Source organism: Alligator mississippiensis, chromosome 8, assembly GCF_030867095.1.
Source record: "Alligator mississippiensis isolate rAllMis1 chromosome 8, rAllMis1, whole genome shotgun sequence".
Classification (NCBI taxonomy): Eukaryota; Metazoa; Chordata; order Crocodylia; family Alligatoridae; genus Alligator; species Alligator mississippiensis.
In genome coordinates this window covers 42,738,607-42,766,309 of record NC_081831.1, presented here as the reverse complement: position 1 = coordinate 42,766,309, position 27,703 = coordinate 42,738,607, and the positions used below count along the sequence as shown (strand labels likewise).

Genomic DNA, 27,703 nt, shown 5'->3' with positions numbered 1-27,703 from the left:
AGGAAGGAGTTTAAGTGACATACAAATCAAGAGTACAGACACCAACACAGTGAAATTATGTTGAAATGGAGAAAGAATTATTTGTCATTGTCTCTGGATGTTGGAAATTTCATCAGTACATACAGATTATGCAGTATGGAATGACATAGATCACAGATCCCCAGAGAATACTTCTGACAAACCTCTAGCTTCTGCACTGCCGAGACTTCAGAGCATCATCTTAACTAAAGAAACAAAGGTAGAATTTGAAAGTGAAATGCAAGCCCAGAAAAGGAATTACTGTCAGATCTTCTTTTGCCAACTTTGTAGAAAAACAAAATGCAAAAGAAGAGGAAGACACAGAGGAACTGGTGCGCATGATACTACTACACATATAAGTATTACTGAATAAACTGGCAGAAAGAGTGAGAGAAACAGAGATGCAATGAAATGAATCTTTTAAAAGAAAGAAAAGAAGTCCAACATGAAAACAAGTTCCTTTGACAAGCAAGGATTTTTGGAATGAAAAGATAGAGCTGACTGTAGAGAAGGCTGTAATGTCAAAACAGAAGAAAATATCAGTACTGAAGAAAATGTGTCCTGAGATTTAAAAGGTATGACACTAGGCAAAAGACAGGCAAAAGACGCACTTTTCTGATCCAACATGAATTCACATACAGGTGGAAAGGTCAGAAATTGTTGCATTTGTGCAAAGTACTAGAGACAGAACTGAAGGAACCAATGATAATTCATAATGTACATAGCAAAGTCTGGCAGCAGTTCATGGTGCCATTTCAACCAACCCAAGCGCAGTCATCCAGTGATGCCACAGCTATGCCAACAAGTACAAGAAGTAACATTCACTCTCTATATGGGAAAACAGTCCGACTAATAGGGTGGAAGGATCAAGATACATGTATTCTACTATTACACAGGAGTGCTAGTATCATAATTAGCATCTCCAGTCTTCTTTTGTTTATAGGGGGATTGTGTTTGTATTAATTAATTAGGTAAGGGGCAGGGGGGAGGGGGGTGCATGATCCTTTCAAGAGAGGCAGGGGAGGTGATTCTAAGGTACTGTCTTGGTCTTTGTGTCTATGTTGAGCAGAGGAAGTTTGAGAAGACTTGTTAATAAAAAAGTCTTTTTACCTTGATTTTACCCTATCCCATGTGGATTTCCATTGCTTTGAGAAAAAACATTGCTTCCAAGGGTGACTTGCTCCCCAGGTCCCCTCAGTAGTTGGAGTTTGCTTTTTTTGACATCTTTGATTTACCGTATTTCATAGTGTATAACTCAAGGTTTGGAGCCAAAATATTTACCTTTTAAATTTCCACCTTGACTTACACACTGTGACAATACTTTTGACCCCAGTGCTATTCCATCCCAGCCCCAGCCCTTGCCGAACCCTGGCCCCAACTCAACCCAATACAACTTTCTTCACCTACTGACAGCATCCCTGTCACTGGAGGCCCTGGGGTCTGGGCTCAGCCCAAGCACAGCATGTGGGCACTGAGCCCGGCCCCATCCCCTGGCAAGCGGTGCTGTCTGGGCTGAGCCAGCCAAGCACCAAGCCCGGTCCTGTCCCCTGTGAGTGGTGCTGGGCTGGCGCAGCCCCATTCCCTGCAAGGGCTTGGCGCTTGACTAGCATGGCCCAGGCAGCACCTCTCGCAGGAGATGAGTGCCAAGCCCAGCTCCACTGCAGCACAGGTTCACCCTCCCCTCCCCCCCCCCCCCCCCCCCCCCCCCCCCAATCTCCCAGGTGCCTGGCTCGCAGTGAGGGCATACAGGGGCCAGTGTAAGTCAATTCGATATTTCTAATCCAAAAAGGTCTGCTTATACACTGGATCTATGAAACTCCTAAATTTTTGGATCAGAAAAATGGCCTCGATTTATACACTGTTTTGACCTGTACACTGTGAAATATGGTAGATATTACCTGGGAACTGTTTCTTTGTATTTGCCTGAGAGCTTCTGGATTTTCCCTTTTCCTAGGTCCTTTGCTTCAGGCTGGTTGATTTTTATTTCTAATGTGAATAATGTAGGTATTGCTGAGTATGCACCGTATACATGTTATTTGAGATGGCAGATTCTTATTCATTCACTATTAACTATGTTTAAAAAGCACTGGTAGAGAAATAAGGTTCACACAAGAAGGGCTTCTCTATAACTCATGAGAGAGAGCTGCTTTTTGCAGGTACTACAGGCAAATGAGTAGCAATCCAAGGATTAGGCCATGGAGTGACCCCTGCAGTGATTTGTTACAGAAGATACTAATTCACCTGGAAAACCTAAATGGCCAATCAGAGTGCTCCCTTTCTCCAAACCATGTAAAAGCAGTGATAGGCCTGATGGCTGCTTTTTCCGCGGCTCATGGACGTTGCCTTATGGGTAATGTAGTGCCCTCTCCTTCCAACCTTGTCAGCCACTCAGGGAGAGAGAGAGAGAGCGAGCGAGAGAGAGCACTTTCAGAACTACATTTCCCAGAAAGCAGAGATCTCTTGATCTGAGTCCCCCTGGGATTAGAGAGGCCACAAATAGTGAACAATTTAAATCCAGATTAGGTTTAACCAAATGTTGCAGGAAGGAAGAGACGTTAGACGACCATATGTAGCCGGTAAGAGACTCTGAATTGGAATTTTAAGAGGAGAGGAATGGTCTTGTTTTCTGGCTGGAGCTGAGTTTTAGTTGCCAGGAGTTATCACTACAGCATTGGGAGGGTTGTTCTTGCTCTCCGGGCCTGTGTGGTCAGTGCTAGGAGGGTATACTCATTGTTTAGAGCATTGAAAAGGAATTTGGTAGAGGGTGGTGGGCAAAGATGGTGGCTCTGGACTTGGGTCTTCTGCTTTGCTGAGGTGGAAACAGAGCTGGTTTTTCTGTATAGGAACAGGCTGTTGTCTAGGGAAGCAGCCTGTCAGGGGTAGAAGTGCAGCAGCTGCAGGCCTTTTGGGAGGGAACACGCATGTCATTCCTCAAAATGAGACTGGAAAAGGGGTGGCAAAATGACCGTTACTTCTCCAGCTGCTTTTGTCTTTCTTCCCATGCACACAGGGCCCCACAAGCCTATTCTTATACTCAGACTGCTGAGTTGTACCAGTCTCCAGGAGTGGCTCTGCAAGGCCTCAGTGGAGGAGGGGCTACACAATGTGTGTAAGGGTGCCAGAATCGCATGCCTGTTGATTTGCAGGATAGGGGGAACTCGGGTTAGTGGTGACAAGAGTTATTCTTCATCAGAGCAGGACAGTGAGAAAGCAAGATGCCCTGCTCTGCTTCACCCATGTGCAGTGAACATTCAGAGAGGTATTCCCACGGAGGAATGTCTTATCACAGGGGGGTGGACAATTATTTGGGCTGGGGGACCATTTAGGGAATTACACTGATCTGTTGTGAGCCAGATCCCCCCGCCCGCTGCCATTGCTGGTGCTGCAGCACCAGAGCCGAGCGGAGCAGGGACAGATGCAGGCTGCCCACTGAGGGCTTGAGGCTCCCCACCCTGCTACCCTTCCCCAAGGAGCCCAAATCCAGCCACACACCCCCTGCCCACCCAGCAGCAGCGGAGGCACAACACCATGCCGCTGTTGCCCCCGCTGCTGCCGGGCAGACAGGCAGCACCTTGCCATGGCGGCACAGCCAGCATGGGGGCCCCCAAGGGCAGGGCAGAAGGACAGGGAGCCCCGAGCCTGCAGTGAGCAGCCCACATCAGCCCCCACTCTGTGCACAAATCTTGGGGGGCACATGCCCCTGCCTAATGGATGAGATGCCCATGGCTCCGTCCCACTTCATACTCCAGCCCCATGCACCACCCTGACTGGACAACACCCCCAGCTCCTACCCCACTCCCTCCCTCACCATGGGGTCCTTGATCGCCCCCCCCCCCCATAGACTTACCTGCAGGGAGCTGCTGTCCAGGCTGCCTGGCTTTGTTCCCGTACACACATACACACCCTCTGCCTCCTGCTCCTGGCTGCCCCTTGCAGGATGAAACACTGCCAGTCTGCAAGGGGAAACCTGCTGTTTCCTACAGATCCCTGCACAATACTGCAAATCTGGAACAAATGCTGTCCTGCAGTCATGCAGCCTGGGACCAGGACTTGAGGTTCCCATTCCTGGACTGTCCCGCCCAATTAGGGATGGGTGGTCACCCCCGGCTCACCAAAACTCCCTAGTGGCTCTGCCCCACGCCCTGGCCCTGCACTGTCATGGTGTTCCCAGCCTCAGGGTCTCCATGGATACCAGTCTGGGACCTGCGCAGGCTGGGAGGATGGGATAGGGTTGTGAGACAGGCGAGGAGTGGCATGGGGGAGCAGGACAGGTGGCCAGGGCCAGGGCCAGGGCAAGGATTGTGGAGTGGTGACAGTGAAGGGCTGGGGCCTGGGCCAGAGCCACAATCTGCTCTCAGCATGCGTACACTTGTCTGCAGAACTAGCATCTATCACAGGGACCTACAGGGAGTGGATCTTGGCTCTGTCCCCAGTCCTGGCTCCATGCTGTCCCTGCCCCATGATACCAGTCCCAATCCCAGCCCTGGCCCTGGCCTTGCCTGCCCCTCCCACTCTGTGATATTGCTTCCCACCAACCTGTGGTGCCATCCTATCCACCTGGCTGAGCGCATACTGCCTGTACAGGTCCCAGGCTGGTCTCCATGGTGACCCAATCCACCCGCTTCATCTGATGCCCCCAGCAATGGGAGCAGGGCAGGCAGGCTGGGGTGCCTGGGCAGTGGGAGCCACTGCTGCTGCCAGGGCTGCTGGGAAGCAGGGTTTGGACACTGCACTGTTCCAGCACTACTGCACACCCAGAGGCAGCAAGACCAATTGCACGCACAGGACCTCTGCATCTGGCCAGGAACCCACCACAGGCCGGATTAAATCCTTTAGCGGGCTGGATCCAGCCTGTGGGCCATATTTTGCCCACCCCTGTCTTATCAGCATCTCTGAGTTATGCAAAGAAAAATAAAGTCTTATAGATCAGCAATGGAGTTGTTGTTAAAATTAGTATAGTTAATAGTCTCTAGCATGTGAAATATTCATTGCAGTTAGTACAGTTGTTGTCCTGGTGCTTTGGGTCCCTGGTTGGCACCTAGCTCAATTAACATGGTGCTAGCTGTTTCTGCTGCCTGGTAGTTCTGATGCATGCAGACAGTTCATTGATAATACTCCAATGGAGCCTTGTGGCTTTAGTTCTATTTTTCGTAGCTGTGATCATTATCTTCTACTTTTAGACATCCTGTCTCTTTTCCATAATGGGGTAGTGCTGAGTAACCTCAGCTAAGGTTGCAGCCCTCTGCTAGAGGAGTCAGAAAGAAAAGGGCAGGAGGAAGGGGGAGCATCAAATTCACTTAAACCCAATTATAGATTTCCACCAGCCGCGCTGACTTTCCGGTCCTCTCACGTAGAAACACCAATGGGTGGTGGCCAGAAACTGTCAAGTTCAGAGAACTTGAAAAAGGTTCAGAGAAAAGTTCCAGCATTGAGGATGCTCTGAACCAATGGACCCTACAAAACTAGGCCAATTTGTGGTGTTGATTATTATTAGGATTATAGGCTTCACTCATGGACCAATCCCCTGTTGTGCTAGGTGGTGCTGTAGAAGCACAGAACAGAAAGGTGATCCCTTCCCCAAAGAGCTTGCAGACCAACTCTGAAGGCATGTTGGGAGCATGTGGCTGGAATCAGGGATTTTAGGAGCGAGTAACCCTGGCATTTAAGCCTGACATCTCTACAAAGGGGAGGAAAGGGATTGTAGGCTACCAAAATCCTTCTTGGAAGTCACTTTGTGGTGAGGAAGTGGGGAATCCTGGCCTGTTTGGAAAAACCACATTGAGGAAAATTAACTGCAGTCTTATGGATAGAAGAAAAAGCTGGGAGGATGAAGCAAGGTGCAACTATGGTGTCTGTCTCCATCTTCTGTGAACCTTTTGCCAGCTGTCTGGCCTTCTTCCTTGGGCACTGTGCTAGCCAGCAGAGCAGGCAGGAGAACGTATTGTTCATGATCTCTGGTGTTCCTAGGTGTTCAAGGCGAGAGGCAGTCCCCTTTCTTCACAGGCTTCACGGAGTATGTTCCATCTCTTCTCTCACTGTTGGGCATGGCTGCAGACGCTGCAGGAGCCAGTCAGGTAAATCATGAGGACTCAGTTGCTCTGTGACATTTTGTGTGGTAACTGGCGTCAACCTTGTGTTGGAAGTTAAGTGGTGAGTACCTGTGGAGGAAGTGTTAGGATCTTGGCTCCTTTGGGTGTTTTAATGACAGGGATTGCTTTGCATCCTTCACCTTGAGGAACTGTACCCTGTTGCTCACCCTGTGCAATTCTCCTTCTACTGTCTAATGCCTGAGAGAAAGCACCATTTATTTCTCCAGCTTATAAGACTGGCTGTGTTGTCCCAGAGTGAATAAACAGCACTGTGTGACATCCCATGGTAGTGTTTCCAGGCCTTTTATTTTAGTCGTCAATACAGTGATGCAATATTATAGACAATAATTATTAAATGCTCATTTCAATGGGGAATATTTTCAAAGGTTCCATCTGGTACCTGCCCTGGGGGGGAAGGAAGGCTTGCCCCCTGTGGCAGATCCTCTGGTAGAGTTTGGCAGAGCCCAGAAATTCCATTACACAAAGGGCCTCCAGTTCTTAGTACCTGTCTTGGTTTCCAGTCAGAAGGCAATCTAAACATTTAGAAATTCTCCTTGAAGGAAAAAAAATATTTGGATTGATGAAAACCTTTTAATTGGACAAAACCCAAAATATTTGAATACTTGGACATTTGTTCCTTCTTCTTTATTAGCATTATTATCTATTGTATTATAATATCGCAATCATACTAGTGTATAATTTATACTTACATAATAATATATTAGATAATAGTCCAAATGAAAAGGAATTTCTAAGCAAAACCTTGAAATTCTTCATTCTGAAAATACCAAAGCAGGTTTTCCTCCCATTTGTGTCCACACCAAAATTTCAGTTAAATTGGCATGAGTTGGGAAAGCCTGTAGATTTTGAAGGCACTCTCTTTTCCACGGGAAACTGGTTCTCTTTAAGGTTTTCCAAGCAACTCTGTTCTCCGGCACTATGTTTAATTTAGGCTTAAACAACAGAGCAATAAGGTTTTCATCACTTCCTCTAGGGAGAGGTAATGCTGTTCTCCACTTTAACAGACTTCAGGATGAGGAAAAGTTCTTTGTTATTTAGCCTTTACTCGGTTTACTCCCATTTCTTTGAGTAACAGCTGTATGCAAGGGGCTTTCACAAATATATGCTCCTTACCTGGTTTCTGATGAATTGCCATAGTGTTGTTTTGTTCTTGCAGGTTTTTGGGGGGAACTTTTGAAACAACAGGAGACTTTGCTTTCTACCATTGCCTCTAACGGGTCAATTCTTGAGGTAGAATTTCCTGTTGCCTGGGAATCAGGAGCTTCCTTTGTATGTATGCTGTTTGTGGTCCCCTGTTCTAGGCCTGCTGTAAATAAAATGACTTATTTTTAGAATATACCTGAACTCCACTGATTTCTCCTACATGGGGACAGACAAGGCTCAAACTGCTCAGCCCAGGCACAATACTTGAGCCTGCTTCTCTTCTGCCTTACCTCCTGTCTTGTTTGTTCATACATGTACATCAATGTAAAATTCTCACAAGTAAGATTTTTCCACTCACAAACCAGCACAAATTCTGCTCCTCGCCTGGCAGAGATGTCAGTGGCTGCGCGAGATGCCTGGCTAGGGAGAACTGGATGCTTGTCCCTAGAAGACAGTGATTTGAAGGGAGGGCTGTGGGGGGATGCCCTGCAATGAATCCAGGTATCCTCCTTCAAGGAATTTTTCAGTGTTAGCAGCTGAGCCCATGGTTCTCAAGAGCTCCCTTGGAAATTTTTTAATCTGTGGGAATAATGCTTGAGAGATGCACCTATGTGGCTGAGCGGGAGTCCCTTCATGCAGTCACCCTCCTTGGAGGTATTCAAGATGAGGCTGGACAAGCACTTGTCAAGCTTGTCTGAGCCCAGTAACTTCCTGCCTGCAGCAGGGGACCGGACTTAATGATCTTACAGGTCCCTTCCAGTTCTATGAGTCTATCATTTAAGACCCCGTAGAGCCAGACTGGGTGAGGTATTGGAAAACCCAGTGCTGGACACAATCCTATCCTGGCCTCTCTGGGAGATGACCTGAAATGGCTTTTCTGCATTAGTGCTACCCTGGATGAGCCATCTTTTAGTCCTTTATCCATAAAGGGCCAAATTCTTCCCTGTTGTAATCCCCATGACTTCAGGAGTGATTTAGGCCTAATCATAGGGGTTATTGGAATTATTCTTTAAAAGGTCTGAGACCATTACAGACAGTACAGCCCTGTTGCTTGTAAGAACAGTTCAGGCTAATGTTGACTGTTGTTTCCTTACCAGAAAAATGACCCTCCTCATTGTGGGCCTGGATAATGCAGGAAAAACATCCCTGGTGACAGAAATACTGAGAGGTGAGGAACCAGCCATTACCATTCACTGGTGGGGTCTGTATTTCGGTTGGTCTTAGAGGCACTTAGATCACTTCAATGCAACAAGTCTCTTGTTCTTTGCAGACAACTTAAAACGTTAGCCATGATTAAGGGCATGTGATTTTTGTGTACTTTCAGGTATTCTTTTCTATGCTGTACATCAGGCAGCACCACAGCAACCCTGTGAAGTCAAAGTCAGATCCTACCAGTGTCTTTGGGCCAGAATAGCTGGGTTCTTTCTTAGATAATTATGTAGGTGCTGCAAGTGGTCTGAGTCCAGCCTGGGGAATGCAGTCTCAGCCTATCTAACATACTGTCCATGTGGCGTTGGTGCCAAGCCATCTCAAACATCAGTAACTGGGTTACACAGGACATAGGCTCATAGGTTTAAGAAGAATATGGGATATGCTGGCAAATGGAGTCCTAATAGGTACTGGACTTAGACACCCACATTGAGCACTCAGCTTAGTCATGGTATATGATCTCTTGGAATATCTGCAGGTACCAGTGTCCTGGATTCCTGCCCAGTTACTTGACCGTTCTCAGATAACAGGGCCACACAACTGGGACAGAGATATTCACATGTCCCCTGGTGGAACCTCCCAGGTTTTAGGAGAGATCTGGGTGCTGGGGGAGGGTGCAATGAGCACCTAAAGTCCTGACACTGACCTAGACCCACTTACTGCTTGAATCCCCATGCTAAGGCAGGAAATAGATGTGAGACAAACATAGCCAGGGGGAGTCTAAGGGACTTGCATGGCCCCCACTACTATAGTATCAGAGGATCTCACAATCTGTAATGCACTTCTCTCTCTCATTTATTCCCACTGCCACATGGTGTGAGGGGCTCAAGCGAGGTTACCAATTACACAAGAAATAAGGTCATGCCTAAAGAGCCTCTGTGGCACAGAGGGAGCAGCTATGTCTGTGTCTGTTGCAATCCCAGCTGAGGGCCTTAGCCACTGGCCGTCCCTCTACTTTAAGTCCCTATTAAATAAGGCCCTGGGTATAAGACAACACCCCTGGACAGGGTAATTATGGTACACTTGGTATTTACCAAACTGGCCACTGTGTCCCCTTTAAATGAGAGCAGGAAGGTAGCTGGGTATTGCTACAATCCATACCTGGAGACAATGCTCAATGAGCGTTGGTTATTGTGAGGTGTTTTCCCTTTCTCCCTGCAGTGCTCCCCTGTGACTTGCTCCCCACAATGAAGCCAAACCAGACAGAACTGAAGGTGAACAGGTTTGAAGTCTCCCTGGTGGATCTGGCTGGTGGGCCACGGTTCCGGGGCACATGGCGCAATCACTACAGTGATGCTCATGGGGTTATCTTTGTTCTGGACTCCAGCGATGTGGCACGGATGGAAGAGGTCAGGAGGACCTTGTCCCGCGTTCTGAGTCACCCAAAGATTTCAGGGAAGCCCCTTTTATTGTAAGGCTGAGTTTTGCTGCATTTAAACTGCCTTTGCTATTGTATATCCAGGTGGGAACCCAGGGCAGTGTTGGGGATCATAGAGAAGTAGGGCTGGAGGGACCTCTATAGGTCATTTAAGCCAGCCCCCTACCTGAGGCAGGATCATCCCTATCCAAACCATCCTAGATAGATTGCACAGGTGAAAGCCTGTTGCACCCCCACGAGCCCTGGGACCGCCAAGACCCCTATCAGGATCCTAGCGGACCCCCGAAAACCCCCAGCATAGCCAGGAGGTAAGCGGGGCCCGCAGTGGGAAGGAGCTAGCACAGCTTTGGGGCAGCTAAGAGGAGCTGAGGAGGGTAATGCCCCCCCCCGCCTCCTACTTTGCCCAGCCCCCCAGGGAGCCACGTGCCTGGTGCCACCCAGTGCATGAGACAGGGGAAGCACTCACCTGTCCCCTTCTCCGGTGTGGAAGGGACGACCCCCCCCCCCCCAGCCCCTCAAGAACGGTGCAGCAGGCCCTACTGCACACGCACAGGGTTTAAAAGAGCCCACCAATGACAGAAGCCGCAGTTTGGCCCTGGCTCCAGAGCGAGATGCACGGGCAGGAGCCTGTTGTGACCCTGGGACCCCCAGGACCTCCATCAGGACCTCAGCGGACCCCCAATGACCCCCAGCATAGTGGGGAGGTAAGCGAGACCCGCAGTGGGAAGGAGCTAGCACAGCTGCGGGGCAGCTGAGAGGAGCCAAGGAAGGTCAGGCCCCCCCCCCGCCTCGGCTCCTACTTCACCCAGCCCTCCAGAGAGCCACGTGACCGGAGCCTTGCGAACAGAACATGCAAACAGGCACGCTCTTGGGCCAGCGCGCGAGTTAGCATGGCAGTTTGTGCAGGAGGGCATGCAGGAGGGGCATGAGGCCATAGGCGGCAAGCCCCAAGGGAACGGTTGGTACAGTAGTAGCCAAACTACTACCTGTGCAATGGTGGGTGGGACACGTTGCACCCCAAGGTTCCCCCCTGAGGCTGGATCCCTCCCCTCTGGTACTTCCAAGGCCTCCCCCCCAGACAGAACCCAGGGTTCTGGCCTCCATTCAGATGGGGCCCCTGGCTCTTGGCTGTGGGGGCTGCCTACCATGACTCCAGGCACATGGGATCAGGAGCATTGCAATCTCCCCTTGTGAGGTTTGCTCCATATTGGAGTCTCTGGAATCTCAGATAGTGGAGCTCCAGACTGGTGCAGAGGCTGCGTACTATCAGGGATGACAAACAGGAGATTGACTCCTACTGCCAGGCCCTTCACCCCAGGAAAGAAGAGGGAAGACCTAGGTTGCCTGCCAGGACCAGGGAGGCTAAGAGGCACTCCCATACTGTCCAGCCAGGGGGCTGGACAAAGGTTATCTCCAGCCCCAAGGCTCATTGTACCAGGGTCACCCCCCCCCCGGATCTCTGCAGCAGGTACAAACCTCTTGCAGCACCAGTAGAGCCTGAAGAGCTGCCAGCTACTGCAAGTGAGGAAGAAATGCAACCACACAGAAACACAACCATACAGAAATGAAACACAGAGTGGTCATTGTGGGAGACTCCCTCCTGAGGAGGACAGAGGGAGCAATCTGTGGCCCCGCCCCTTAGCCCGGGAGGTCTACTGCCTCCCAGGAGCCCATATCCAGGATGTGGCTGAGAGGATCCCAAAACGTATCCTGACCACTACCCTTTGCTCCTTATCCATGTGGGCACAAATGACATGGCTTGGAGCAATCCCAGCCAGGTCATGAGTGGCTACAGGGCTATGGGAGTTGGGGGTACAGGTGTTTTTTTTTCCTTGATCCTTCTGGTTACAGGTCACGGGCTGAGCAGGGAGAGACAAATCAAGGCAGTTAACAGAAGATTGTGGCACTGGTGCCATTGTGAAGGCTTTGGCTTCTATGACCACAGTCCGCTCTTCATAGAGAGATGCAGTGGTCTGTTGGGAAGAGACAGCCTCCACCTCACTCCACTGGGGAAGAAGCTCTTCTCAGCCAGAATGGCTGACCTGCTTGACCAGGCTTTAAACTAAGCTCGCCAGGGGAAAGACATACTTACTTGCCTGTACACCAATGCTAGGAGTTCGGGGAATAAACAGGAGGAACTGTTCCTTATGCTAAACAAAAATTACTACAATCTCACAGGGATAATGGAGACCTGGTGGGACTCCTTTTATGACTGGACTACGGGTATAAATGGCTATACCCTGTACAGGAGAGATCATGCTGAAAAAAGAGGTGTGGGCATAGCTCTCTATGTGAAGGAGAGCTACACATCCCTACAAGCTGATGTGACGGGCTAGCTGGCAGTGACCTAGCCCAGGGGTTTTGAAAGGGCAAAAGATGATTGGTGGACTTGGGATTCCCTTTCCTCACCAATCTGGTAATGATTTGTCCCAGGGGTTTTGAAGAGGTAAAAGATGATTGGAGGACTTGGGATTCCCTTGCCTCAACAATCAGGCCCCAGAGACTCACCCTCCATGTCCCCTGATTGGCCCTTGGGTCACCTGGAGGGGGATAAAAGGGGCAGCGCGGCTGACTCAGGAGAGACCAGCGAGGGATCATGAGGAAGGAGCTTCAAAGAGCTGGCAAGAGCCGAGCCAGCGGGGCGGGAGCAGTTGCCCCAGAAGAGCCTGAAGGAGCGGGACCTGCAGGCAGCAGTTGGACCCTCAGCAGCATGGCGTGCAGCCGGCAGAAGAGGCTTCCTGCTGGGCTCCAGGATCCCCTACGAGAGGCTGTGGCCAGCAGGAGAGACTTCCCAGCTCCAGCAAAGATCTGAGCAGCGACCTGAGAGGTTCCCAGCCCTGCTTCCAGCTCCTCCAATTAGAGGCCAGGCAGCTCGACGTGAGGCCAGGGCTCCGGGAAGGTCAAGACCCCTAGCAGCTTGGAGCAGTGCTACCAGTGGTGGCTATGTGGCAGCATTTCTGCTTACTATGTGGGAAATCTGAGTTTAAGTCCCAGCTGGGGTGACTTTGGGTGAATGAGCTAACAAGAAGCAAATCTTCTTGCAGTGGAAAGGGGCCATTGTGCTTTCCCCCTTTCTCCCCCTCCAGGTACCTAGACCCTATATTTCCTTGTCACTTGACATTTTGTATTTTGTGCCTTTTTATATTTCACCAACCAGTATTGTTTGCTCTGCTGTTTGTGTTTTATACTTTGTTAACCCTGTCTTTTGTCAGTGATTGTAAGTGTCTAACCTTTGTTGAATCCTGCCCCCTTGGGGCATTGTAGTGTTCACTATACCCCCTGATTATGCCTGATGTTCCCAGTATTGTTCCCTCATTAAAAGGTATATGGTTAAGTCCCCATTGGTGGTCTGGCTCGGCTCTATAGGGGGAGGAGAGTCCCTACACCTCCCACAGAGCTTGTGCACCTGCTTTGATCCCTTCAGTTGGAGAGGGGGTACCTCTCCCGGGTTGGAGTACCGCCCGGGTTACACTGAGATTGGTACCCAAGGAGGATGACTGGAGACACTTTGGGTTAGAATATGAAGGGAATGTAGTGAAAGGGATACAATGGTAGGAGTCTATTACAGACCTGCAAACCAGGAGCAAGAGCTTGACCAAGAATTTACCAGGGAACTGGCTGAGGCTGCCCGCTCTTGGTACATGGTTCGCATAGGAGACTTCAACTACCCAGACATCTCATGGGAAGAACACTCAGTCTCAAAGCTTCCTTATATGCATGGATAAGCTCTACCTGTTCCCAGAATTTTATGAGCCAACAAGAGGTAAGGTGCTGCTGGACCTGGTACTGGCCAAAGGGGATGATCTAATCAGTGACCTAAGAATTGAAGGGAAGCTGGCTGACCGTGACCACAAGTTGATCACTTTTACTATCCAACTCAAAGCTGGCAAGTCAGGCAGCAATGCAGTAGTCCTCCACTTTAGGAAAGCTGACTTTCATAAACTCAGGAGGCATGTTCTTGAAGCCCTGAGAGGCCATGATTTCACAGGGAGGGGAGTTCATGATGAGTGGTTGCTCCTTAAGGAAGCGATCCTAGAAGCACAAGGGAAGTCCATCCCAACCCATAGGAAAGGTGGTAAAAGGGCTAAACAACCCCCTTGACTCAACAAGGAATTTAGGACCTCCTACATCTAACAAGAGAGACTTATAAAGGATGGAAGACAGGAAACACCACTAAGGAGGAGTATTCTGCGTTGTTCCTCACCTGCAGGGAGCAAACTAGGGAAGCCAACACCACAACTGAACTCCAGCTGGGTACACGAATCAAGGACAATAAAAAGTCCTTCTTCAGATATGTGGGGAGTCCAAAGAAAAACAAGGGCAGCATTGGAACCCTGCTATACCAGCTGGGGCAGCTGACTACCAACACCCAGGAAAAAGCCAGTCTGCTTAATGATGACTTTGCATTGGTTTTCCACCAGCCCAAAGGTACCACCCTGCCTAACGTGATGCAGGATGATAAGGGTGAGGAATATATGCCCACCATTGGCATGGATCTTGTGAGGGAGCATCTTGAGAGGCTAGACCCCAACAAATCAGCTGGTCTGGATAGATTGCATCCAAGAGTGTCAAAGGAGCCGGCAGACATCATAGTGTGGCCACTGGCAAGGATATTCGAGAACTCGTGGTGCTCGTGCAAAATACCTGAAGATTAGAAAAGGGCCAATGTGGTGCCCATCTTCAAGAAAGAGAGGAAAGAAGACCTGGGAAACTACAGGCCAATCAGTTTGACCTCAGTCCCTGGGAAGATTTTGGAAAAAATTATCAAAGAAACCATTCTTGACAGGCTACCAGAAGGCAACATTCAGGTTTGTTGCAGGTAGGTCTTGCCTGACCAATTTCATTTCCTTCTATGACTAGGTGATGTATCCCCTGGAGAAAAGGGAAGAGGTTCATATCATATATTTGGATTTAAATAAAGCCTTTGACCTGTTGTCCCATGATATCCTCATGGACAAATTGGGCAACTGCGGCCTCAACTACTGCATAGTCTGATGGCTGGGGAGCTGGCTCCAAGGTTGGACTCAGAGAGTGGTAGTTGATGGAACTGAACATGGCACTCGGTGACTAGTGGCATCCCCCAAGGCTCTGTTCTCGGACCTATACTCTTTAATATCTTCGTAAATGATCTGGACACTGGTGTCAAAAGCGCATTGGCTAAGTTCGCTGACGACACCAAACTTTGGGGAAGAGTGTCCACACTTGAGGATACGCTGGTGATCTAGGCCAAACTCGATAGGTTTGCAAGGTGGGCAGATGAAAACCTTATGGCATTCAATATGGAGAAAAGCAAGGTGATTGTAAAAAATCACACTTATAGGCTCGGCAATGCTACACTCACTAGCACCATGACCAAAAAAAACTTGGGGGTTGTGATTGACCAGAAGAAGATCATGAACCACTAGTGATACTGTGTCTGGCAAAGTGAACAAAACTCTGGCTTGCATCTACTTGCATGTCATCCTTGCTCTGTACTTGGCCTTGGTGAGGCTGCAGCTGGAATACTGCATCCAGTTCTAGGCTCAACAATTTAGAAGCATGTGGAGAAGCTTGAAAGAGTTCAGAGGAGAGCCACGTGCATGATCAGAGGGCAAGAGAACAGGCTTTATGAAGAGAGGCTGCAAGCCATGAGACTCTTCAGCCTGGAGAAGTGCAGGCTCAGGGGTGACTTGGTGGCAGCCTATAAGTACATAAAGGGTGTGCATCAGAATCTGGGGGAACACCTGTTCACCAGAGCACCCCAGGGGACGACAAGGTCCAACAGTCACAAACTCCTGCAAGACTGTTTTAGGCTGGACATAAGGAAAAACTTCTTCACTGTTTGTGCCCTCAAGGCCTGGAACAGACTCCCCCCAGAGGTGGTGCAAGCAACTACTCTGGACACTTTCAAGAAACATTTGGACGCTTATCTTGCTGGGATGCTTTGACCCTTCATGACTTCCTGCCTCTTGGGCAGGGGGCTGGACCCGATGACCTTACGAGGTCCCTTCCAACCATAATGTCTATGAAATCTATGAAATGTCTATAAACTAACCTCTTAGAAAAACTATCCTCATGGGGATCCTGCTGTGGCAGATTAAGTTTCATTAGGGTCCTGGGCCTGGGCACCCCCCTGACCCTTGCCCTGCCCTGGAGCCACGGGCTCTGTCTTCGGCTAGTGAAATGGGAGCAGCGGCCAGAGCAGGACACACTGCCCCCAAGGCCAGGGGCAGGAGCCTCAGCCACCTGCGGGTCCGCACTGGAGCCACAGCCTGGTCCCAGGCATGCAGGACCCCACACAACACTGCCCTTTAGCTGGGCAGTGCCGAGGGTGTGAAGCCACTGCCCACTGGGCACATGCGGCATGGACTGAGCTCCAGGGGTGGCCCCTTGCCCTGCCATGGTGTAGTCCAGCTGCTGCAGCACCCAGTGAATGCACAGGATCACAGCCAGCCCAGGCTGGGACCTGGCTGCACTGGTGCTGTTCCATCACTGGCAGGTCCTGGCCACGCACTGCACCCATCTCCACTCCCTGCCACCGGCAGCTCTGGCCACTTCCTTAGCTCCAGCATGGTCATGCCCCACACCCCACCTAGTACCCAGCACCCATACCCTGCCTCATCATGCACACCTGGCCCAGCCCAGTCTGGCCACTGGTTTCGTCCTCGCCAAGCTGTCCCCCGTCCCCCCTGTGCCTGCCCTTGAGGCATCCAGGGGCCCTGGGCCCTGGCCCAGCTGGCCCATGTGTTAATCCGCCTGTGCTGAAACCACATGGATGCAGGGAGCCCAGGACCTGAATGCGCATGGAGATGAATTACTCTCTCATCAGAGACAGGATGGTCCCCTTGGGTTGGGCCTTTCTGAGATCATTAGGAACTCAGTGTAGGTGATATGAGCCCTGAGTGAAAACAAAAGAATTCCCTTCTTCTGTCCCTTCTCCTTTTTCCTCTTTCCTGGGACAGAGTGCGCCCTACAGTGGAGAGCTGTGGATTCTTGTAAACCTCCAAGTTCTCAGACCATGGGCATGCATGCCATGTTGCCTCTGAACAAACCAGGGACACAATACCACGGCAGCCTAACCTGATCCGCTCTTCTTAGCAATGATCCATACCTATGACCCACCCTTTAGAGAGCAGGACAGCAGCATTTAGCTCTTGTAGGAGCTCTGTTGGCCATGGAGGTCTCATTCTTATTTCTGCATTGCTGATCCCAGGCTGGCAAATAAGCAAGACAAGGTAGATGCTCTCCTCCCATGTGAGCTGATCGAGTGCCTGTCCCTGGAGAAGCTTGTGAATGAAAACAAGTCTCTGTGTCGCATTGTAAGTATGAGATGAGCCTGCCCAGTATGAAGTAGTTGCTTCCATTGCATCAGCACCTCCAGTAAGCCCATACCTGAAAGATCCCAAGACAGTGCAGGGGCATGAATGTGGCAAATACAGAAGCAACAAATCTTGGGTAACTTAATGTGTTTTGCCTCCCCTCCCCATCCCCACTCCCTTAGTATTGCAGCTCGGAGACTTTCTCATGCTGTTTGACAGGAAATAATAATCATACTCAATCTCTAGTGTCTCATCACTGCATATAATAGGCAGCTGCTTTGAAATATTTGGCCCAATAAAAGTGAGACAAAAATCCCCTTCTATCCAAGAAAAGCAAATAAAACTCTGGCTTGCATCTACTGATGCATCTCCAGTAAGACCCAATAAGTCATCCTCCTGCTGTACTCAGCCTTGGTGAGGCCGCAGCTGGAGTACTGCATCCAATTCTGGGCTCTGCCCTTTAGAAAGGATGTGGAGAAGCTTGAGAGAGTCCAAAGGAGAGTCATGGGCATGATTAGAGGGCAAGAGAACAGGCCTTATGAGGAGAAGCTGAGGGACATGGGACTCTTCAGCCTGGAGAAGTGAAGGCTCAGGGGGGACTTGGTGGCAGCCTAGAAATATATAAGGGGTGTGCATCAGGAACTGGGAGAACATCTGTTCACCAGGGCACCGCAAGGGATGATGAGGTCTAACGGTCACAAACTGCTGGAAGATCATTTTAGACTGGACGCAAGGAAAAACTTTTACCATCAGACTCTCCAGTGTCTGCAATAGTCTTACCCCAGAAGTGGTGCAAGCACCTACTCTGGATACCTTTAAGAAATGCTTTGATGCTTATCTTGCTTGGGTGATCTGACCCCAGCTGACTTTCTGCCCCTTGGGCAGGGGGCTGGACCCCATGATCTCACGAGGTCCCTTCCAACCTTTATGTCTACAAAATCTACGAAAATCCTTGCAAAACAGGCTGGTAGATTGGATGGCTGTGTATGTGTTTGTCACTGCTGCCCTCTACTAGACCTGCTCAAGAGTGCACAGTGTGGATGATTCTAATATTATAAAAGCCTAAGTCTGTCTGTCCGTAACACTTTAGTCACACTCTGGCTGACAAACAGCCAATCAGAGTGTGAAGAAGCATTCGTACAGAAGGCAGCCCCCTGCCATGATGGTGGGGACACAGGGTGAAAGGGGGGTGGGGCGAGGCCAGCAGGGCTCCCTGCAGGTAATGTGGCGGGGAAGTGGGCCTGAGCCTAACACGGGGGAGGGGATAGGGAGCAGTCCTAGGTCCAATGTGGGGTGGGGGTGCAGACCCCAAGCAGCAGGAGGGAAGGGGGAGCAGGCCCAGACGGGCGGGCGGGGATCCATCCCCGCCCACTCCCCCCACCCCTGTCATTCTTTACAGGCAATTGGCTAGTTATTACAGTAATTCCTCACAGCCAAGGTCAGTAATCACTCCCTGTTACTGCTACATGCTCCACAAACAGAACAAAAGGATGGTCCCTCTCTGTGGAGTGTTTGCAGTCTAAGAGAAAAGACAAACAGAAGGGCCCAGGGGTCAGTGTTGGTTACCAGTGGAGTCAACACACCAGCACCTTCCCTGTTGCCATGGTTTTTGTAGGTTTCATGGCCTAGGAAAGTTTTGAGGGATGGTAGAGTGACAGCTTTGCAGATGTTTCCAGAGAACTCCTTGTAGGCAGCAGAGTGTAAGGGACCAGGGCATAGGCAGTCTTGCCTAATGGTTAGGTCACCAAGGGAAAGCAGGGTCTGGGTCTAGGTCAGAGGGTGGGAGCCACATACCACAGCCAGGGAGAGATCCAGAAGCAGAGTCCATGACACAGTCTAGTGTCAGAATTGGGGGGTCAAATGAGTACCAATCTGGGGGGCTGTAACAGGACCTGTGCCCTAGGGGCAACCATCACAACCCCTGATGGTAACTCAGCTCCTGCTGCACTGTATCTCTAAGGTACCCTCCCTTTGCTCTTGTCTGCCATACCTTGATTTTATTAACAAACTTGGAAAGAGAGGCTGCCTAAGGGTCTTAGGGCAATCGTAACCTGTCCTCTTTACTTGCGGATCCTTCTCAGATCTCACTGTTCTCAATCAATCAGTCTTTCCTCCTAGGTGGGCCTCCTTTTCAGTCTCTAGCCAAGCTCCACCCCTCCTGGGGCCAGGCTTTCTCTAGCCCAGCTCTGCCCTTCTTTGGGTGCTGGGCTCTCTCTAGCTCCTTTTCTGCCCCCCTCTGAGTGTTGGGTTCTTGTTAGCCCCTTCTTTGCCCGTCCTGGGCTGTGGGTCCCTGACCCTCATCACCACCCTTTGTGGATGGCTATACTACCGCTTGCCCTGCCCCCTTTTGCTCACTCCCTGAGCTGTTTGCAGGTTTCTCTAACAAGCTTTGCTTACTGGTCTTCCAGGTAGCCTGTGGACCTAGCAGTTGTAGCCTTGCCTTGTCTGCCACACAAGACTGCCTTGTACTACCGCCAGGAATCTGCTAGCACTGCATTAGGCTTCTTGCTCCTCACGCTGGTTACTTGTGGTATTGCTGTTCAACTAGCTTAGCAATAGGCACTTCTCATTTATGAGCTCTGGCTGCCTATCCCTTTACAGCTAGCTGCCTTTTTATCTTTCTGGGCTCCATTTGCCCATACTTTTCCTCTGTAAGTAACAGGAGCCATAAGCTACCTGTTACAGGGGCAGTCCATGGGGCAAAATCCAAAACCAGAGCCAAACCAGGAGTCAAGAAACAGACCTACAGAAAAATCCAGAGCCAAAGTCCAGAAATAAGATGAGAACCAGAATCAGGATGCAGGAGGCTTGCCACAGCAAAACTGTTGACAGTCCTGCAGACCCAGGTCCCTAGCTAGTGCCAGATGGATAAGTGGTGCTCCCAGCAGCCAATCAGGATGCTTACTGCTCCTAAACTGAGGCAAATTAGCTGGGTCTTGCTGCAGTACTTGGTCCAGGCTGCCTGTCTGTGCAGTGTCCCTGGCAGCACTGGGCCCAGGCTGGTCTGCCTGCTCAGCATCCCTGATGCAGAGGCAGCATGGAAGAAAGCAAGCAGTTGTTTGCAAGCTTTAGAAGTGGGCTTTGGAGTCTGGTTTCACTGGGAGTCCACATCCCTGATAGCAAATGAGAACTGAGAGCAGGGATGCGACAGGCCAGAAAGCAACTTGAAAGAAGAGACAAGCAGGTTTTGTGTGGCATGATAGAGGAGTTGGAACCAACAGAGGGGTGAGCAATCAGTGCAGTGAGTCAGGAACTGACCTCTGCAGCAGCAGCTGCATAGACAAGAAAGGGATATCTGCACTTGTCCAGGCTGGAGTGGGAAGAGGTTGCAGTCAGTAAGGGGTGAGGCAGTGAGAGCTTGGCTGGAAGTTGTAGTATGGCAATGTTATGCAGGAAGTCAGGTGCTGATGTAGCTGTGTGAGGAGATACCCAACATCCAGCTGTTGTGTGCAGATGTTTTCCTCACTGCCTTGCCATTGTGTTGCAGCTGCAGACACTGACCCAAGCATTCTCCTCTCTTTGTGTCCCACAGGAGCCATGTTCAACAACCAGGAATCTTCATAAAAGCCAGTACCGGGCCACCCTGCAGGGGCTGCACTGGATTCTGCAGACCATTGCAGTCAACTACAACTTACTGTCCACCCGGGTACAAGCAGACTTCCCTGAGCAGCGGAGCCCCCGCAAGCAGGAGGCTCCAAGGAAGACAGAACGGGCCCACAGTCAAGCCCAGGAAGAGAGGTTTGCTCTACAAAGCATTAATATTTTGAGCCATTGCCCAGACTATCATCCAACAGGAGCAGCATTTTCATTCCAGATCAGGGCAGGGAGACAGTAATGCCCAGGAAAGCCCCAAGGGCAAGGAGTATTGTTCTCATTCTGGTGTAAGATAGGTGTAACTTGGTTGAAGCAGAAGGTTGTTTACTGCTCCTAAACTGAGGCAGATTAGGGTCAAACCTGTTTGACCCTAATCTGTTTCCACCAGGGTCAAACCTGTTTACAGATAGGAGGGAACTGAGGCCAGAGGAGACACTAAATCACAGCTGAAAAGAGTTGTGCCAGGCCTGTGCTGCTCCCTCCGGGCTAGAGGCAGAGTGAGTCTGTGCCACATGCAGTAACAGTGGCCATTTCAAAGGACTTCAGAGTTAGCTGCAAGCTTCCCTCTCATGGCAGGTTCTCTGGTTTCAGGAGCCCTGAAACCCAGTGTGACCTGCCCAAGAGAGAGCAGCTGTTCTCAAAAATGGGAGGATGGGAAAGGCAGCCATTTTAGCTGTCATGGTGAACACTGGTGTGGCAGGGGAGCATGTGAGCACAGGGAACTGCTTTGCTATTTGGGTGTCGGGTAGGTTTCAGAACCAACAAAGACCCATCTCAGAGCCCAGACCAAAGCCAAAGACCCCCTGAATTAATCTTTCAGTGTGTTTGGAGAGAGGGGGAGGGGATGGCTGCCATTCAACGAATGGGGAGAACCTACAGAGTGGTAGCCTCAGCACTACATGAGCTCTCTGCTGCCACAGATAGCATAGCCTGGGTTAGGCTTCCCTGGTTGACTGGCCTAGGGGATGCTACAGAATGAGGAGAGCCTTGCACACTATCTGGGTGTCTAAGCCAGTAATTCTTAACAAGACTGCCATGGCACCCTAGGTGCCTTGAGATCTTTTCAAGGATGCTGTGGGGTGCCACTCTTTGTTAGCACTGTTAGATGCATAAGCTTGATTTACAGAATAAACCCAGAGATTTAAAATAGGAATCCATAGTGTCACAAACATTCTGACCTGCTCTGCGGGCTTTCACAGGTCTTTGTAACAGAAGAATTGCTCTAATATTTTCTCTAGTTAAAAAAATATTAAAACCAAGAGCTGGAATTTACTGAGGGATACCTTGACTCTAATGAACAGTGCCTTTAGTCTGACTAGATGTGCCTCGAGTCTAATGAGATTGAGAACCACTGCTCTAAGCCTTCCCCTCCTCAGCTGGTCCAAATGCTGTTCTCTCCATAGGGAGCAGGCCCTGGAGACAGAATATCACCTGTGGCCTGTTTCAGAAACATCCCCACTTGTTCTCAGAATGCACATATTTAGCAGTATCTTCTTCCTTGCCACAGAGGAGCATCCAAAAGTCCAGGGTTGCGGGGATACTGCTGCTAAGAGCTCTGGTGGGAGAACTCTCCCAGAGCTAGGTTTTGTTTTGAATTTTTTGTCATTTCTTGTTATGCCTCACTGCCTTGTAGGGAAATGCTGACCAAGAGAGAGAGTTCACAAGGAGGACGTGCCAAGGTAGGGGAATACAAGCTTCTACAGCCCATCCAGAATGTCCTCAGTCAAGTAGTCTGTCTCTGCTGAAACCTTTCCCTACCTGTTGCTACCCCTCTAAGCACCCCTGCTGACAAGGTCATGGACTTTTCTCCACCTCTTCTTGGCCCAAAAGGAGGAAGGCACAAAAGTAATCAAGAAGAAGAAGGTAAAGGTGAAGGTAAAGAAGAAAGGATTAGTGCAGTCCAGGAGCACGACTGAGGAAGAGGAAGGGAAACTGGAGGCAGGAGAAAACAGGGCAAGTGCTGGAATTGGGCTTCTCCACAGCAACAGAGTTGGACAAGAGAATCCATCCTCCCAAGAGACAGCTCCTCCCTTCGCAGGTAACATTGAGGGGCAGGTGGCAGCTGGGAAGGAGGTGCTAACTCCACAGATAGGCAGTTGTCTCCCTCCCCTTGCCCTGCCTGTGAGAATTGTGGGAAAGCTCAGCTGTTACCTAGCCCTCACCTGCCAAGGTTATTGTGAAGTGGTTTATAACCAAGTTAAGAACCACCTGCAGGACTCTACCCAGGTGCTCCCATCTAGGAGGGCATCCAGACCTTCCCCAGGACATTGATTTTCAATGGGTGTGATGATGACCTGATCCCCCACTTCTCACCTGAGATTGAGATTTCCACCAAGTCTGCTGGGGCACGTGGTAAGCCTGTTGTCTTCCATAACCTGCAGTGTTGCCTGTTCTTCACTCCCTTGAGAATAGAAGTTGGGAAGTCCTTGTGCTGCAGCCACTAGTACACTGCAATAAAGACCACTGTAGTACCTAAGGAGTACTGAGGGTCTCTGGGACTTGAATCTTTAAGTAAACCTGAAGTGAGTGCTGCAGTGCCAGGCCTGTACCCTGCACATCTGGTCCATGTAACCCACATGAAGGGCCAGTTCTCTTCTGGTGAGTGTCATCACACCCTGAACCCACTCAGGGGTTACAAGACCTTCTAACCCACAAGAACTTTCACTACATGGTTAGTCACAGGATCAGGTGGGCACCACTTATCTAGGTGGCTGCAGACACCTCATCTTTGTTTCAAAAGGGAGTAGTTACTTATACTACCATCCACTCCATGTACCCTTACGGTAGGGGTTGCTGTCTTGGGGAGAGGTACTTTTCCTTTTGATTAAATAATGTTTTGGAGCATGGGCTAAGTTTGAAAATGTAGGGAATACTCCTACTGTAGAGTTTGATGTAGATGTGTGAGGTAATAAATTAGATCAATAACCTCAGTGCACTTTCTGTTAGGAGTATTTATAAAACACAAGCCTGAAAATAATAACCTCACTTTGAACTACATGACATCTTTCTAGGGTGTTTTGTGAACTCTTGAAGATTAAGATTTATGGTAGGACTAGCTCTGCTCTATAGAGACATCAATTAAATTTGGCCGTAGTTTGAGGTGCATCTACATGTGTGCTTTACTGTAATTTGACTAATTAACTCTGCAGTAAAGCATCACCATCTACATGTCCACCCTATTGGGGCACAGTAAATACTATGCTACAGCAGAGTTTAGTGCGCTGAAATGCATGTGTAGATGGTGACTGGGGCTGGTTGGGGCATGAAGGTGCTACAGTGCAGGGGCTGCCTACTGGCTAGACCCATACCATAGCACCTTCGAGCCCCAGCCAGCCCCGCTGCAGCACGTTGAGCCTGGGTGGAGCAGCTCCTAGCTGGCAGATTGACTCCCTGGGCCTCCTGCCAGCCAGGGCTGCTACGCCACAGCTCAGCATGCTGCAGTCCTGGGTGCACATGTAAATGCTGTGCCTAGGAGCAATAAACTCTGGCACAAACTGCACCAGAGGCTATTACTATGTGTTAATTGCACATGTAGATACACCCTTCACACAACTGCAGTTAAGTCAGGACCATTGGGCACAGCAGCTACAAGGAGTGAATTTTGGACACAGCAAGAACTTGAAATTCACTCAGTGCAATTCTCAGAGGCTTTACCATGAATGACGTGTACCCCTAGCAGCTGGGGGGCGTGGTGGCGGTGGGAGCACGGCAGCGGGAGCGGCAGTAAGCAGGGGAGCTCCCGGAGATGCCACCAGCGCTGTTGGCGGCCCCGGGGGGGGTGTGCTGACCAAGGGTTGGCAACCACCTGCAGCCACCGCCAGCAGCGTCGGCAGCGGCCAGTGGGGATTGCAGACCACCCACAGACGCCACCGGCGATGTCATTGGCAGGGTGGCGAGCGGTGACCTTTTTGTAGGGGGTGCACCACCATGCTCAGGGGGTGCACCCATGTGCATCCCCTTCGCATCACCCCTGGGCTTTACTTTAAAATCAAACTGTTATTTGGAGCATTTAATTGGAGAAGTACAGTAGAGGTGGTGGGAAGAAGAAAGGAATATTTTGCTGACTAGTTTTGCAGGTGTCACTTTGAGAACAAACAGGGGGATTATAACGTCCTCAGACATGAGAGATTTCCCAGGTAGTTCAGTGACAAAAAAAATCCATTAATGTCTAAACATCCAATCTCATTTTATTTCCTTTTATATCCAGGGAAGAGCACAAAGAAGAAAAAGAAGAAAATTAAAAATAAAATCAAGTCCCAACAGTCATCATTGGAGCCATGGACTGAAGACATCTCCAGTACATTTGGTCAGTATTTTCCAGGTGCCATTAAAGAGGTTGCAGGCCAGGTCCTGCAGCTCATATTACTGCAAGGAGTGGGAGAGTTTCAGACTGCACTGGCCTTTGTCAGAAAGGGTCATGAAGTGTTAAGATCCATCCTACTCCCCTTGCAGGTTGCTTTCAAACTGCTTAGGAACAGTTCTGTGCGTCTACATTCAGTTCTCCCCGCTGCTCTTGCAGTCTGTATTGTGTGGGGAATGAGATGGGTCTTTATGTCTGGGGTGTATTGAGCATTTGCTCAAATGTTTTTTTGCAGCTCAGTGTGTAGTTTGGAAATACTGTACATTGGCTAATTATAGTTACCTAGGTGGATATTGGAGACCAAGGAGAGCTTAAGAGTGAGGCTGAAGAGATCTAGGGTTTGGGGACAGCCTTGGCAGAAGGAAGAGCAGTTCAAACTTAGAGCTGCCTGACAGTTGTCCTTCCCAGCTCATATGAAAGATGTATTTGCAAAAGTACATTTCCACTGTTTGCACCAGGTAAGTGACTTGATTCCACCAAAGAACTTCTCCAGGCAGACATCTCATTTTGCTCTTTGGTTCTGGTGAATGAGACTGATGGTTTTGTATATGTTGAGTGAAGTATACTATTGACACAGTTTGCTCTTTCTAAAGGTGGGAGGGGTGTATGCCTTTGAGAGTGTTTTGGAGATTGCTTTGGTTCAGATGGGCAGCTCAGACTCTTTCAACTAAGCAATTTGAGTCATTGTCTTGCTAGACTTGAAACTACCCTTTCTAAGAGCTAATCTGTGGCAGAGGGCAATGGGCAAGGCTGCTCGCAAACAGCAAGAATGAGATTCCTATCTGTACCATGCTGCTGCACTCACTGAAGAGAAAGCTAAGTGCTGCTTCCGCTCTGTTCAAACAGGAATAGGAAAAGATGCTGATAGAGGCCACAGATGTATAGCTCCCTGTTGCCTGGGAAACAAGGAGAGTCTTATGGCTGAACTCAGCATTACCAGTGGAGTCCTATGCTATTGTAGGGCCTGATCTAAAGCCTCTTGAAGTCAATGAGAATCTTCGCAGAGCCTCTAGGGTCACTCTAAAAAATCACTGAGTCTGTCCTTTTTCTTGACACACCCTGGAGCCTCCACTGGCAGCCTCAAAATTCGAAGGGCTGCGGATGAGGCTATTTATCTATTGCCCAGGCATAGTGCTGTGAACCTGCAGTCACTACTGCCTGAAGAGCATGGGAAGTATTTGTTGTCCTGCTGAGCTGCAGGATTGAACAGCTTTCCTTTTTAAGGTGTGAACATCTAGCTTTCTCTTTTTCTCTCCTCAGATTTATATCGAAGGGCAGTGCTGGCTCTGAAAATGCGGCAAGAGCAGAGGAAGCAGTTAGCTGCTGTCACCCCCTGAACAGAGTGCCCCTGCACTGACTGCCTGAGTGCCATCCCTCTAGGCATACTGAGGCGAGGGCAAATTGCTGTGCACCCCACCATCCTTGGTTTGAGGTTCCAAATTTTTGTCTCCAAGTGCAATGTCTCTCTCCCTTCAGAGCCAGGTGAATCCCACATGGTCAGTGTCCAGAAAGTCCCCAGCATGAGCCTGCCCAGCCAGTATCAGCTAAGGCAGGTTGACTGCCAAACCTCTTGAGTAATCACCAAGGATTCTGGATTATCCAGTTGGAGTCTCAGGTAGCAAGCCTTTGAGATGTAATGACTCATGTCTTCTTCCAGGGGACCATGGGAGCATTTGGGATTCATGCCTAGAAGCTGATGGTTCTTCTGTAAAGTCAACTCAGCAACCTGGCTGCAGACAAGTGGCTTTGATTAAAAAGGAAATGCAACATTTTTGCAGCTGACCAATTTTCTTGTCTATATTCCGTCTGTAAAACTGCCTCAGATCTGAGGGGCTCTGTGAGGAAAGATCCAGTCAAGTCCTCTTGGTCACTGGTCCAGAGAAGAGGGCTGAGCACATGAGAGACTCACGCTTACACTGAGCCTCAGACTCTGCCCAGCTGAGACCCGTGCTTACACCCTGCTTGCAGAGTGATCTCAGAATTAATAAATTATAGCCAAAGGGAAGGGCAAATGAATGAGCACCCTTTTAGCTCAAAACCAAAAAGCTGAGAACAAAATTAATCAAGACAGCAAGAGACAAAGCGAAAAACTATCAAATGACCCATGTACTGATGCTAGGAGCCAGGGATATAAATTAAAGGAATGAGTTATTCATTAGGAGCCTTAAATGGTACCTTAGTGATACTGCTGGAGCCATATGCAAAGATTCACATGGCTGTTGTTGAAACGTTAAAACACTGGTTGGATCTCATATTAGAAGGATCCAAGGAGAGGGGGTTTCTGGTACTATATACTAAAAATCCAGGTCAGTGGCAGTGTCTACATGAGATACTTACTGTGCAGTAGCTCGTTACTAGTGCACAGTAGCGTCACAGGGCACAAACCATGACGCAATGCTACTTTGCAATAGTAATGAGCTATTGTGCAGTCAGCATCACCAGGAAGATATGCGGCAATGCTACTGCACAAGTAACACTGGCTACTGCACAGTCATTTAGTACTTAGGTATGCAAGTACTAAATGACTGCACAGTAACAACTGCAGTCAGTGTCTTGTATAGACGTGGCCAGTGACAACTTAGGATCAGATGAT

The 27,703-nt window shown here is 49.6% G+C and overlaps 1 protein-coding gene across 4 annotated transcripts; it reads left to right on the top strand.

Moving 5' to 3' along the window:
• The first annotated feature begins 2,454 nt into the window (after window positions 1-2,454).
• Window positions 2,455-26,881, top strand: ARL13A (ADP ribosylation factor like GTPase 13A). 4 transcript variants are annotated; one of them, XM_059732720.1, is made up of 10 exons: window positions 2,455-2,594; window positions 5,986-6,092; window positions 8,369-8,439; window positions 9,642-9,694; window positions 9,808-9,891; window positions 20,689-20,894; window positions 22,384-22,429; window positions 22,581-22,788; window positions 24,958-25,056; window positions 26,371-26,881. In XM_059732720.1, exons 2-10 carry the CDS (start codon window positions 6,034-6,036, stop codon window positions 26,445-26,447), a joined length of 903 nt encoding a protein of 300 aa, XP_059588703.1. In that variant the 5' UTR covers window positions 2,455-2,594; window positions 5,986-6,033; the 3' UTR covers window positions 26,448-26,881. The 4 variants fall into 4 exon arrangements, with proteins under 4 accessions (XP_059588703.1, XP_006266076.1, XP_059588702.1 ...); XM_006266014.4 differs by adding an exon at window positions 17,051-17,156 and having other exon boundaries at window positions 2,457-2,594; window positions 9,642-9,891; XM_059732719.1 differs by lacking the exon at window positions 5,986-6,092 and adding an exon at window positions 17,051-17,156 and having other exon boundaries at window positions 2,457-2,594; window positions 9,642-9,891.
• The last annotated feature ends 822 nt before the right edge of the window (window positions 26,882-27,703 follow it).